This window comes from Sinocyclocheilus anshuiensis, unplaced genomic scaffold (assembly GCF_001515605.1).
Source record: "Sinocyclocheilus anshuiensis isolate Anshui unplaced genomic scaffold, SAMN03320099.WGS_v1.1 scaffold1027, whole genome shotgun sequence".
In the NCBI taxonomy this organism is placed as follows: domain Eukaryota; kingdom Metazoa; phylum Chordata; class Actinopteri; order Cypriniformes; family Cyprinidae; genus Sinocyclocheilus; species Sinocyclocheilus anshuiensis.
Window position 1 is genome coordinate 712,101 of NW_015547697.1, and position 12,734 is coordinate 724,834.

General features: G+C 36.6%; 1 protein-coding gene across 2 annotated transcripts in view; it reads left to right on the forward strand.

The window, feature by feature from the left end:
- Nucleotides 1–8,304, forward strand: part of LOC107703657 (receptor expression-enhancing protein 2) — a 15,420-nt gene extending 7,116 nt beyond the window's left edge. Inside the window, exons 7-8 of one of the 2 annotated variants that reach the window (XM_016506378.1) lie at nt 2,571–2,737; nt 7,864–8,304. In XM_016506378.1, the coding sequence (XP_016361864.1) occupies nt 2,571–2,737; nt 7,864–7,941 (245 nt within the window). In that variant the 3' untranslated portion in view covers nt 7,942–8,304. The remainder of the gene's footprint in view (nt 1–2,570; nt 2,738–7,863) is intronic. The other variant, XM_016506380.1, reaches the window with a different exon arrangement.
- The last annotated feature ends 4,430 nt before the right edge of the window (nt 8,305–12,734 follow it).

Sequence of the window (12,734 nt, forward strand, 5' to 3'; positions counted from 1 at the left end):
CCTCTTCAAATACCGGGACGTCACGAGACTCGCAAGTCACTGAAGGTCATGACCCTCATGTGAGGCTTTACAGCAAACAAAAGAAAGTCTGTTGTAGAATCACTCCCGAGTTCTACAGAGAAGTGATCATTTCAATAATGAGATGTGTAGTGATTTTATTAGGCCACAGAGCTCCTTCATTGAATTACAGGGCGTCAAAGATACATTGTGAACGGAAAAGCAAAAGGCTCTTCTAAAGAAGTCTTTGTGTTTCAGGCTTTGAATGAGGCCTGGCAAGCTTTAAATGCCAGAGAGAGTCTGTTCACACCGCAATGCCAGAGAGCCAGTGATCACACCGCAAGACAAATTTGATGCTTGTATTTGATTTGGTTGATTCATTAGATTTCATTCACATGACCTTAATGTGGCTTGTATTAGATACTGGTCTAAACAGGCCAAGATCTAAACTTTTTATTGTATTGTAACAACATTTCCTAATATCGCTTCATTGACATTTTGTAGTGATGTTAATCGATTAAAAAATTGACTAATAAATCACACATTTTTCTGTAATTATATCAAACCTAACATTCAAATTTGTAATCAAAAATATATTTTCACATTTTAATCTCCAAATGAATGTACAGTAGAAGCAAGCAACAAAAAGACAGTATCTTTTTACGAAGTACAATGAATGCAGGCAAGTATCACCAATACCAATGCTGTTAATAATGCCTCTGGGGTTTTTAGGGATAAAATGAGTAAATATAACTATTCAACATTGCAATAAAATGTGTGCGATCATTTTTTTTAAATGTAATAGGCCTAAACTGTTACAGAACACAAAGCATATTCTCTTAATTTAAGTCCCTAAAACAATCTTCAAATAAACCCATTATAATAAATTTCATATTTAGCTGTGCTTTTAATATATTGTGCAGTATATAGAAATATAATGATGTTTCTGTCTCTGTCAATATCAGCTCTCTCTATTTTAATTTTTTCCTCCAGGTTTTTTGTGCATTTATTTTGACAATAAATAGGAAAATCAACCGAGATTGTTAGCAGCGCACAGATAGCATGATCATGTACTGTAACGCCAGGCAAAGGATGTAGAGAAAAAGATACTGGCATAGCTATTTAAAGGGTTAGTTCACCCAAAAATGAAAATTAGCCCATAAATTACTCACCCTCAAGCCATCCTAGGTGTATATGACTTTCTTCTTTCAGACAAATCCAGTCGGAGTTATATTAAACATTTTCTTTGATCTTTCAAGCTGTTTCATGTCACTCAGCGGGTGTTGCATGCATCAGTCCAAAAGAAGTTAAATAAAAAGCGCCCATCCATAAAAAGAAGTGTCTCACACGGCTCCGGGGGGCGAACAAAGGCCTTCTGTAGCGAATCGATGCGTTTTTGTAAGAAAAATATCCATATTCAAAACGTAATAATCACTTTAATGTAGCTTGCGCTCACTGTTGTACACGGAAGCAGCGCCGGGAGGATGACGTATGAGGTCGGCTTTGCGCATATGCCGCTCAGAAGTGACGCACGCGGAAGCGCAGCGGAGAGATCAAAACAAAACAACGGTCACTTATTAGAAGTACAAAACAAGGATTTGTAAAGAAGAATGTCAGAGGATTTCGATATAAGCCAAGAGGAGACAGGTTTTCCTTTGCTGAAGTAAGGAAACTTTGCTTCCTTTGCTCCTGTTAACAATCGTTGGTTTTCACGAGACTCACTGGCGCATGCGCAGCACTGACCTCAACGTCATCCTCCCGGAGCTGCTTCCGTGTACAACTGTTGGCGCAAGCTACATTAAAGTGATTATTACGTTTTGAATATGGATATTTTTTTTACAAAAACGCATCGATTCGCTACAGAAGGCCTTTGTTCACCCCCCGGAGCCGTGTGAGACACTTTTTTTTTTTATGGATGGTCGCATTTTCATTTAAGTGCTTTTGGACTGATGCATGCCACACCCGCTGAGTGCCATGAAACAGCTTGAAAGATCAAAGACAATTTTTAATATAATTCCGACTGGATTCGTCTGAAAGAAGAAAGTCATATACACCTAGGATGACTTGAGGGTGAGTAATTTATGGGCTAATTTTCATTTTTGGGTGAACTAACGCTTTAAGGAAAGGGGAAATAAAACAACAGATGCTGCTTTAGTTGTATTAATGAACACATTATTTTTGACAGCCCTAATATTGTGTTGTTTATCTGACAATGTCTTCCAATTTTTTTTTTTAAAGCTTTACATTTTAAAATATATATGTTGTATATATACAATGTATTTTCACATATTAAAGTTGCCCGATCTAAATTGAAAATGTCAGATTGGGTGAAAAATCTAAAATATGACTCGAGCGACATTCAGCTGTGGTGAAAATGTAGCCTTAGAGACCTACTCTAATCTGGCTGTTCGAATAATTTATCTCAAATTAATAAAAAGCAAATAGCAACATGTCACATTCGTGGCAGCTGCACATCTAGAAGGAAAAAATCCAGTATAGCACATGTTGCGGCGTAGAAAGGAATATGTCTAAACTGTGTCTATTATTATTATTATTATTATTATTTTCTTCAGTTCGTGCCACACCCATACCGGCTGACACTGAATCACAGCACATCTCTCGCTCTGATGACCAGTCAGATAGCAGGATGGAGCATTCAGATGAAGATGCAGCAGATAAGGCCCCAAAACGCACCCCAAGCGTCAGAGCAACCAAGAAACCAGCCGCTGCCAAGACAGAGGTACACATTTCATTTGCTGTTTCTTTCCCCAACCTTTTTTTTTTTTTTAACTCATAGGCACTCACTGATTAGACAAGAATGATGTATTTAGACTTTTTAAGAGTACAGCATTAAAGTGTGTTATAAAACAGGAAAGGGTGGAAGTATGAGAAAATGGACAGATATCTTGATAGTGTCTTGATACTGTATTATTTAAAATACTTGGTTTTGTTGTGACAATTGGGGCTGTTTGCAAGCATTTATTGATTGTGGCTGGAAGATTCAGTATTCAGGAAAGCAGAAATGTTTATAACAACTAGAACATCATCCATTATTTGCCTGTACCTTTCCCTAATATATCTTTTTCTTTCCTGAGGGATTTACCTAAAAAAAGACAAGTAAAACAATTGGCATGTTTTTTGTTTTTGTTTTTTCCATTGAACACAAAAGACATGTTTAGCAGAATGTTCATGGTGCTCTTTTTCTACAAAATTCTACAAAAAACAACATTAAAGCTGCAGTCCGTAAGTTTTGCCTCTTTGTCGCCATCTCTGTTTGAAACCTGCAATTGCAGTTTTTTTGCGGAATGATCTTCTTTACGTGGGTTGTGCATCGGCACGGCTTCTCAATGCGGATGAATCTAATGTTTTGAGGAGTATGTGTGGCTGTCAGTCACCGCACCGGTGTGGATATTCACTGTACTTAGGAATCATAGATTCTACGTCTTGAAAGTATGACTCAAATAAGAACTTTCACCGGATATTGTCATCTGAACAAGTAAGTAACAAGTCTGCCACTTTTGTTCTGACCAACTAAGGAAAAAAGCGTTACAATAAATTGCATTACCAATGGCGATTAAATTTAACGATCGGTTAGCTCATATCACATCAAACTAAATTATTATTATTGTTATACTTTGTTCTCAAAATGTAAATGTTAACAACATCAGCATTGTGTGACTATGTGTATGTGGTGTATATTAGCGTTACATGTAGATTTCAATTACCTGTTCTATTCGAATTTCAGTCACATGTGTTTCATAAACAGTGTTGGGCAAGTTACTCTGAAAATGTAATCAAATTACTGATTACTCCTTTTAAAAGTATTCACATTACTGTTCTGATTACTTTATTTCAAAAGTAATTAGTAATTAGTTACATTACTAGCTACGTTACTTTTTTCTCCATTAAATTTATGAAATCCCAGCATACACGCTCCTGATAAATATTTGTTATTAAAGCATCAACATTCACAGAACACTGTTATTTTTAATAACGTGCATGGTTTGGCATGGCAGAATGCCAGCAAAGAGCGCTGCATTTATAGTCTCTAAAAGACATCTCAGTTCGCCGCACTCTCACAAATCTCTGTTATAACAATAAATATATGCATAATGAATCTTTCATAATGTCTTCAATTCGTGTGTTATAATGAGAGGATTCATGAGCACTCAAATTTCAGCACTGCATTGCTCAACGCTGCAAACACATGTTATAGCCTAAATAGAAACTCTGCATAAGCTTGCACCTGTTACTCGTTTATATTTTATATTAGTTCATGTTGCTTTTGTGCAATAGATGAATAACAATTTATTTGTTTTAGATATTTTATGTTTAGATATTTCTATTTTGCGTGAGTCCCGTGAATCATTTTATTCTCCCGCATCCCGCACACACACGGGTGTCTACCCGTCCGCACCAGCACTCGCACATCTTGTCCCGCGCCGCACTCTGTTGCGTCGGGTCACGCGGGAGCAGGTCTCTAATCCACTGGCACTGGACTCGACAGTGTGTGTGCTACATCCTTTTTACAATTTCTAGATCATAAAACACTGCATTCTGTTAGCAATGTAACGCGGCAGTAACGTATAGAGACTTCGGCTTGTAACTATACTCTAATTACTATTTTGAAAATTAATTACTAAAAAAGTAATCAAATTACAGTAATGCGTTACTGAGTAATGCTTTACTGCCCAACACTGTTCATAACTATATAATACTTCTGGATTGCAATCCGCCATCAAAATGATAAGTTTAATTATTCCAGCTGCTGTGAGAAAAGGCTATAAACGATCGGCCACCTGCAGCTTCCTCACATGCGATATAGCCTACTAGCCGGGACTCCTTCTTTATGTTTACAGACTTGACGTAACTATGCAGCGGCATTTCCCGCGAATTCCTACCAGTACCACTCAAATTAGAAAACATGGTAACACTTTCTATGAAGCCCGTATTTATAATACATTATAAGGGTATTCTTAAGGCATTATAATGAATGCATAATGCATTATAAAAAAACTTATAATATGTTATATCAAATATGACTACTTATAAGTGATCTTTGACCGCTTTAGGTAAAGTAGCATAAGAAAAATGGCAAGATATGAGACTTATAATACATTATAACTATGAGAAGTATAGTCCATTGTAAAAGTGGATGCAACGTGTTCATTGTGTTATAAATCATCATACTCTTAAAAGCTATAACCACAAATAAGTAAATATTATAATATATTAAAACCATTCTTATGAATATTCATGAGATTATACAACATATTATAAGGTTTTTTATAATGCATTATGCATTCATTATAATGCCTTAAGAATACCCTTATAATGTATTATAAATACGGGCTTCATAGAAAGTGTTACCAACATTATTATAAGCTTACCGTTGTGAATTGGGCTTAGGTAAGGCAGTAGTTTTGAACACTGGCTGGTTATGTACTTCCTCAAATTAATTTAGGATAATTTTTAATCAAAAAAAGTTACGCACTGCAGCTTTAAATTGGCCTATTCATCTTGTGCACGGTATTCCACTGTAAGTCTTCTAAAGCAACGTGGAGAATTCTGAAACTGCTTAAATAAGACGCAGTAAAATATGGCAAAGATGTTTTATTTGCCCACAATTGAGAAATTATTTTGTCACTAGTAGTTTGTAATACGTGTTTACCAAATCAAGAACTCTCTGAAGAGTTCTTTGAAATGAAGTGCATCCAGAAAGCATTCAGCCCCCTTATTATTTTATTTTATTTTTTTCAAATGTTATATTGCAGCCTTGTGCTAAAATGCTTTAAATATTTTTTTCAGTCTACACCCCACATCCCATAATGACAAAGCAAAAATCAGATTTGCGATAAACTTAGTTTAGAGGCATCCCATTTCTCCAGATCTTTGAGATGTTTCTGCATTGGAGTAAAACAAATTAAATGAATTGGAATAATTAAATGAATTGGAATGAATTGGAAAGGCACAAACCTGTCGAGACACAGCTCAGAGACAGGACTGTGTTGAAGCACAGATCTGGGGAAGACTACTCCACAAATGCTGCTGCATTGAAGGTTCTCAAGAACACAGTGGCCTCCATAATTCTTAAAGGTCAGAAGTTTGGAAAAACCAAGCTGAGCTATTGGCAGATAAGAGTAAGAGAGGTAACCAAGACCCTGATGATCACTCCTTGATGCTTGAGCTCCAGAGGTCATGTTTGGAGATGGGAGGACAACCTCGCTCTGACACTCCACCAATCTGAGCTTTTTGGGAGAGTGGCCAAATGAAAGCATCTCCTAAGTGCATGACACATGAAATTACAAAAAAGCACCTAAAGGACTTCCATACTGAGAAAAACAAGATTATCTGCTCTGACAATCCTCTCTTCCAAGCTTCATTTCCAGAGGAAACCAGTGCAGTACTGTCTTAACAAAGGTGGTAGCATCATGCTGTGGAGGTGTTTTTCAGAGTTCACCTTCCAACTGGACAGTGATCTTAAGGACACAGCAAAGAAAATGCAAGAGTGCCTTAAGGAGAACGCTGTGAATGTCCCAGTCACGGGACATTCAGTCAAACATCCAATCAATCCAATAAACATCTCTGGAGAGACCTGAAAATAGCTGTCCACAAATGGCCTCCATCCAACCTGACAGAGCTTGAGATGGTCTGCAGAGAAGATTGTCAGAAATTCGCCAAATCCAGATATACAGAGCTTGTGGCGTCATACCCAACAAGACTTCAGGCTGTAATCCCCGCCAAAGGTGCTTCAACTAAGTACTGAGTTAAGGTTATTATGAATACTTTCGCCAATGTGATTTTGCTTTGTCATTTTTTCAGAATGGGTTTTGGAGTTTAAATTAAAACATTTTTTTATAATAATAATTTAAAGCAATTTACCATATAAATGTTTGATCACATTTACTGTTGTTCTGGGAATTTTCCAGGTGAAATCCAGACATTTTATATGAAGCCCCAGAGATCAAATGCAGGGAAAAAAATATTTCTATTGTGGCCAAAAATTCCAATTCATTCCCACAACTTACTAATACGTCAGCGCAATTTACTAATTCATCTCCTCGTTTTAAATAAATCATGAGCACAATTTAGCAATTTTTTACCTTGTTTTAAGCACATCATGTACACAATTTATTAATTAATTCCCTCATTTTAAGTAAAACGTGAGCACCATTTAGGCCTACTAATTTATTACCTTGTTTTATGAAAATCCATTCTGTTTGTTGAATAATTTGTGAATGGCATATTGCACCCTCGTTGGCAACAGACTATATCCCCATCACAGTCCTGTTATACTTTATTCATAACTGCAGCAAGTGGCCTTTTCTCAATTCGCAAGTATTAGTGAAAAATACTCGTGCTTTTACTAAAATGAGGCAACAAATTAGTAAATTCTGCTGGCTTGGGAATGAATTGTTTACTTGTGGCAACAATATAAATATTTTTTCCCGCATGTCATATCCAAGATTCAGTAATTTCAGTAGGAATCAATGTGATTTGGAATTTTGTGTAAAGGTGAGAATTCCACACATTTTTTCCCCAATGGATTCAAGTTGGTCATTCGATACCATGGACTGTTAAACGTGTTGCACCTTAAGGCTGCAGCATAACAAAACGAAGCCGTCTGAATACTTTCTGAATGCACTTCAGTCTGTTACATCAGCCCGCATGAATGTAAAGCAGAATGAGAGATTCCAGTTTATTTTCTTTATACACATATTTCCTTCGAGAAATTGCATTTTTGCCTTCACTGAATTGCATTCATTCAGTTGCTCGAGAAGATCTTGTTATAACCGTAAAAGGTTTTCATACTCTTCCTCTTTTCTTTTGTTTTTCTTTACCACCATATCCTGCTGTCATCCCCAGCAGACCACCAAGACAGTGAAGAAACCGACAAAGAAGAAAGCCACCACCACGGCCCACAACAATGCTGAATCCCCATGAGTCACACTGTGTTTATTCATCCCTGGACAACACACACACATTCACGTGCTTTCCCATACTAACATTAGTGCTCTTCGCTTTTACAGATACGTTCTTACAACTGCAGATACACACATAAACTAAGATGCATCGCCTGAGGCTGTTTTTATCTAGTAGGTTTAATGCGGTGAAGAACTTAAGACGTCTGACTTCATGCATTCATTTTCTCTGTATTCACTCCCATGCGTGTGTTTCAAGTAAGGCTGGGTCTTGTCTTTTTCTCTGTAGGCCTTAATATTTTCAAAAGCATGAGATCAGAAAGCAGTTGCCTGCACATGATCATATATCAACACGTCTGAGCCCACTGTTTCATATAACCACAGAATCCATGCCAGAGCTTCATGTTTTCCCTATTAGAGGCCAATTCCCCTTTTTTTAGCATGTAGGTCACACACTATGGGACGAACAAGAATCGGGAACAGAAAAATCGGGCTATTAAATGACTTGATTTACAGAGTCCGTGGAGAGTTCTGGAGGCACCCAGAGCAGTTCTGTTCTCATTCCGGGTCACCGAACATCCCGAGCCCGAGACTTGTTGTGAATATTCATGATCAAAGAGGTCAGATGTCTACTGGAAGCTGCAGCCACTCAAACGCTCTCGCCATTAATAGTGCTTTTGTCAGCTGGGGCTGGAGGCGTTCGGCGCACTTAAGACGTCTGACTTCATGCATTCATTTTTTCTGTATTCACTCCCATGCGTGTTTCAAGTAAGGCTGGGTCTTGTCTTTTTCTCTGTAGGCCTTAATATTTTCAAAAGCATGAGATCAGAAAGCAGTTGCCTGCACATGATCATATATCAACACGTCTGAGCCCACTGTTTCATATAACCACAGAATCCATGCCAGAGCTTCATGTTTTCCCTATTAGAGGCCAATTCCCCTTTTTTTAGCATGTAGGTCACACACTATGGGACGAACAAGAATCGGGAACAGAAAAATCGGGCTATTAAATGACTTGATTTACAGAGTCCGTGGAGAGTTCTGGAGGCGCCCAGAGCAGTTCTGTTCTCATTCCGGGTCACCGAACATCCCGAGCCCGAGACTTGTTGTGAATATTCATGATCAAAGAGGTCAGATGTCTACTGGAAGCTGCAGCCACTCAAACGCTCTCGCCATTAATAGTGCTTTTGTCAGCTGGGGCTGGAGGCGTTCGGCGCACATAAGCTGTCCCTTGTGCTAATTTTACATTCGTGTAGCGTGATGAAACATTATAAGACATTTATACAAGTGGTAGATGAGATAGCAGGTGTCATCTGGTGTTTTGGTAGGGTGCAAGATGAAAACAGAATCACATGTTGGCCAGGACAAGATCCTTTTGTCTTGAGTAATCGGTTTCTGAAGACTGAAGGTTTTTAGTCAGTTCTTGGCTTTCTGTTGTTGTGGCTTGCTTAGCGAACTCAAATATTCCATATCAGTTTGTAATAAAGTGTTGAACAGACTCGGTTAGCGCAACGCAAAACATAGCATGCGCTGAGAGTTGGCAGATGATTCATTGTAATGAAATGGTCAACCCTCGTTGTTGAAAATCACCTTAAAAGGTGCTTTTGGAAAATATGCTGGCTTAAAACCCTCTGGTCCTTTTTTAAAACATCATTTTTTTTTTATTAGATCATGTGAACAAAGTTCATTTGAAACTGCATGTAGCCCTAAATCCAGATGTGGGCAGTTGTGTTACCCAGCACAGCTGTTCCGAGTTGAAGGATTTCCTGATCTTAAATTCAACTGCAGTGTGAAGTACTGTGTTTTGCATTACGACATGCAATACTACTGAGAGCTTGTAGGTGGCGCTGTTGTACAGGAAAAGAGCACAGTGCTCTTCCTGTCAGATTGAATGATTACACATGGACGGGGAGCGGTTTTGAATTATAATGTATTTAAATCAGTCTGTTAATTAGCTGAAACTTTCATGAAACGTTCATTTGTATAATACTATTGACTGTACAAAATATCTGCCTTACTTTAATAGGCTTTTTAAGTTAAACATTTCTTTATTTTTTTCAGTTTACATTTAGTCACTTTAGTAGGGTATGATGTACAGAAACGTTTTTTTTTGTTGTTGTTGTAAAAAGTGCAGTTTTTTTGTGCATATTTGTGATGTTTTAATTCACAAGTTTCTGTCTTCTCTCTGCCTTTTTTTGTATAAACATGAGTCATAGGCTATTTGGTCTTGGAAAGAAAAGTGGACAGTTGCGTGTGAGAAGGACTAATTATCATATAACAGTTCATTTTAACAGTGCAAAACATATGTCAGTCTTACATTTAGTAGTTATTAGCAGATAGATGTTTCTGTAGAAACACACGGTTTAGAAATAACATGCGGTGATGCAGATCTGTCGTCATGACACATTGCTGTCTTAACTATCATCCTGATCTTTAATTCAGTGTTGCTGATTGGCAACTTGACATTTTCTGTGTCTCAGTCTCTTGAGTGGTTCCGTTTTTAAAAAGAATCTTTATTTGAGATCTTTTTTCTTTTAATTAAATGCTAGTGTGGTTGATGTTCACCAACCCACACAAAAATGACAAGTCAGTCTCGCTTCTCATTCTTTCTTTGTTCCATACTGTTTTTCGCTTCTTTTCCCCCTTTGTTCAGTATTTCTTATTTGCATAAATAAAAATGACAATAACATTTTTTTTTTAATTCACCAAGGCCCACACTGATTGAGACATGACAAATTGAACATATTTTTCTGTAATGTGTTGAAAATTGGTATTATTGCATATACAGATTTGAACTGTGAGAGAATAGTCAATGTTAATATATTGTTTGTGCCAATTCTCAATGCTCTTAATATATTAAAAGAATGAAAAAGAAAGAGATTGCTGCTAAGTGTGTACTAACTGACCTTGAATTATTATTCAATAAAATGCAATTACATACCTAATGGATTATTCATTTAATTGTCATTTAGTATCTAGTTTTAACAACTTTTGATTCTTTTTCTTCTTCTATTTATTTTTTTTAAACTGTTCATTAGAAAAAGGATACCAGGTGAAATGTACTAGGGAATTGTATCTGGCAACCCTCCAGCAGAGCTCCATTCTTTATTTATTTGTTACTCCAGTGGTTTTGAGGGACATCATAAAGATGTTTCATTTTGCTTCTTATGTCTGCTTATAAAGTTATAGAATACCTATATCCCCTCTGTACAAGAGTAATAACTGTGCAACTTTAGCTGCATGAACAGCAACCATAATTCAATATCTGCCTTCAGTTTTTCACTGGAGGATAAACTCCTCTCTCTTTTGTTTTAATTTGAGAGTTATAAATTCTCAATCTTAAACAGCTTCAGAATTTAAAGAGTTATATTTTAGATATAAGGTATTTATATAAGATATACAGTTTAGCGTGTGCAGAATGATGCATCATTATTATTAAGAGGAATACTTATATTTTCTAATTTAGTTGTAAAATGTAAACAATACATAAATACAACAGGTCATCTACCCCACTAGCTACACTGTAAAAATGACCATGAATTTAACTGTAAAAGACTGTAAAAATGCTACAGTAAAAACCTGTTATATGGTTAACGCTAAGTTCCCCTATGCAGTGAAAAACTGTATTGGACATTACAGTAATTTTACGGTAGTATACCGTTTTTGGAAGTGGAAAAAGAACGTATAGTTTACAGTAAATAACTGTAAATTGACTACCAGAATTCCCTGCATTACATTTAAAATTTGATGTTTGTTTGTTTTTTTTATCAGTTATCACTTAGTTTTTCTTATCAGTTGTGTACATTAGGGTTGCATGTTACATCTAGTGTTGTTGAATTAAAGTTTATTGCATTATTTAAGTTTCATGTGTGTTACCATGATGGTGTTTAGTGTTTGTGTGAATGACACTGTGCACCTTCGCTCATTTATTCTGGATTTGCCCTAAAATACATACATTTTTTGTCTGAAGTGTTTGGCTTTTACTCTGAGGTACTTAAGACTGACCTTCCCTTTGATCCCCTTGTTGCAATATTTGGTTGGGTTCCTTCTCATGGAGCCTTACAGTCGTAACCAAGTTCAGACAGTTGAATACGGGATGACAGTAGCAAAGAAGACAATTCTGCTGCAAGTTACAAAACAGATTTCAGTACTTCAATAGGTTGGTATATTAACATTATATCAGTTAATGAAATTACAGTTTTTAAATGTAAATTTAAGTTAAATCTGTAAAATCTAAAATGTTGCTACCGTATTTTTTAGGGTAAAATTCTGGCAACCACAGCTGCTGTTTTTTTACCATAAATTTTACTGAATTTTTTTTTTTACAGTGTAGGACCGTAAGACTTTGAAGAATATATAAATGACTTGATATCATAGGCATTATAATCCATATAGGCCTGACCTCGCAACTTGCAGGACTTAAAGGATCAACTGCTAATGTCTTGGTGCCACGAAGCCACAGAACACGTTCAGAGGTCTTGTGAGACCATGCTTTGCATCAGAGCAGTTTTTCTTTTTTCTTTTTTTTGGGGGGATTTAATTTTGTGGCTGATCAGTGTATTTATTTGCCCATATTTTAACTGAAGATATGTCATAATAGCAACACTGTGAATTCAAATGGAATGATAGATGGAATATTACTCTATATTATTATAATATTACTACTCCCTAACATGTAAACTAAAGCCCACAAAAGTCCAAGCCTGATAGCTTTGAGGTCACCTGTATGCTAGTGTAGCTACTCTTAAAAGTTGACAAAACCATATTTTGAGTATTTGAGAAGATAATCAGTTGACCTTAGTCTCGTTCAGTGAG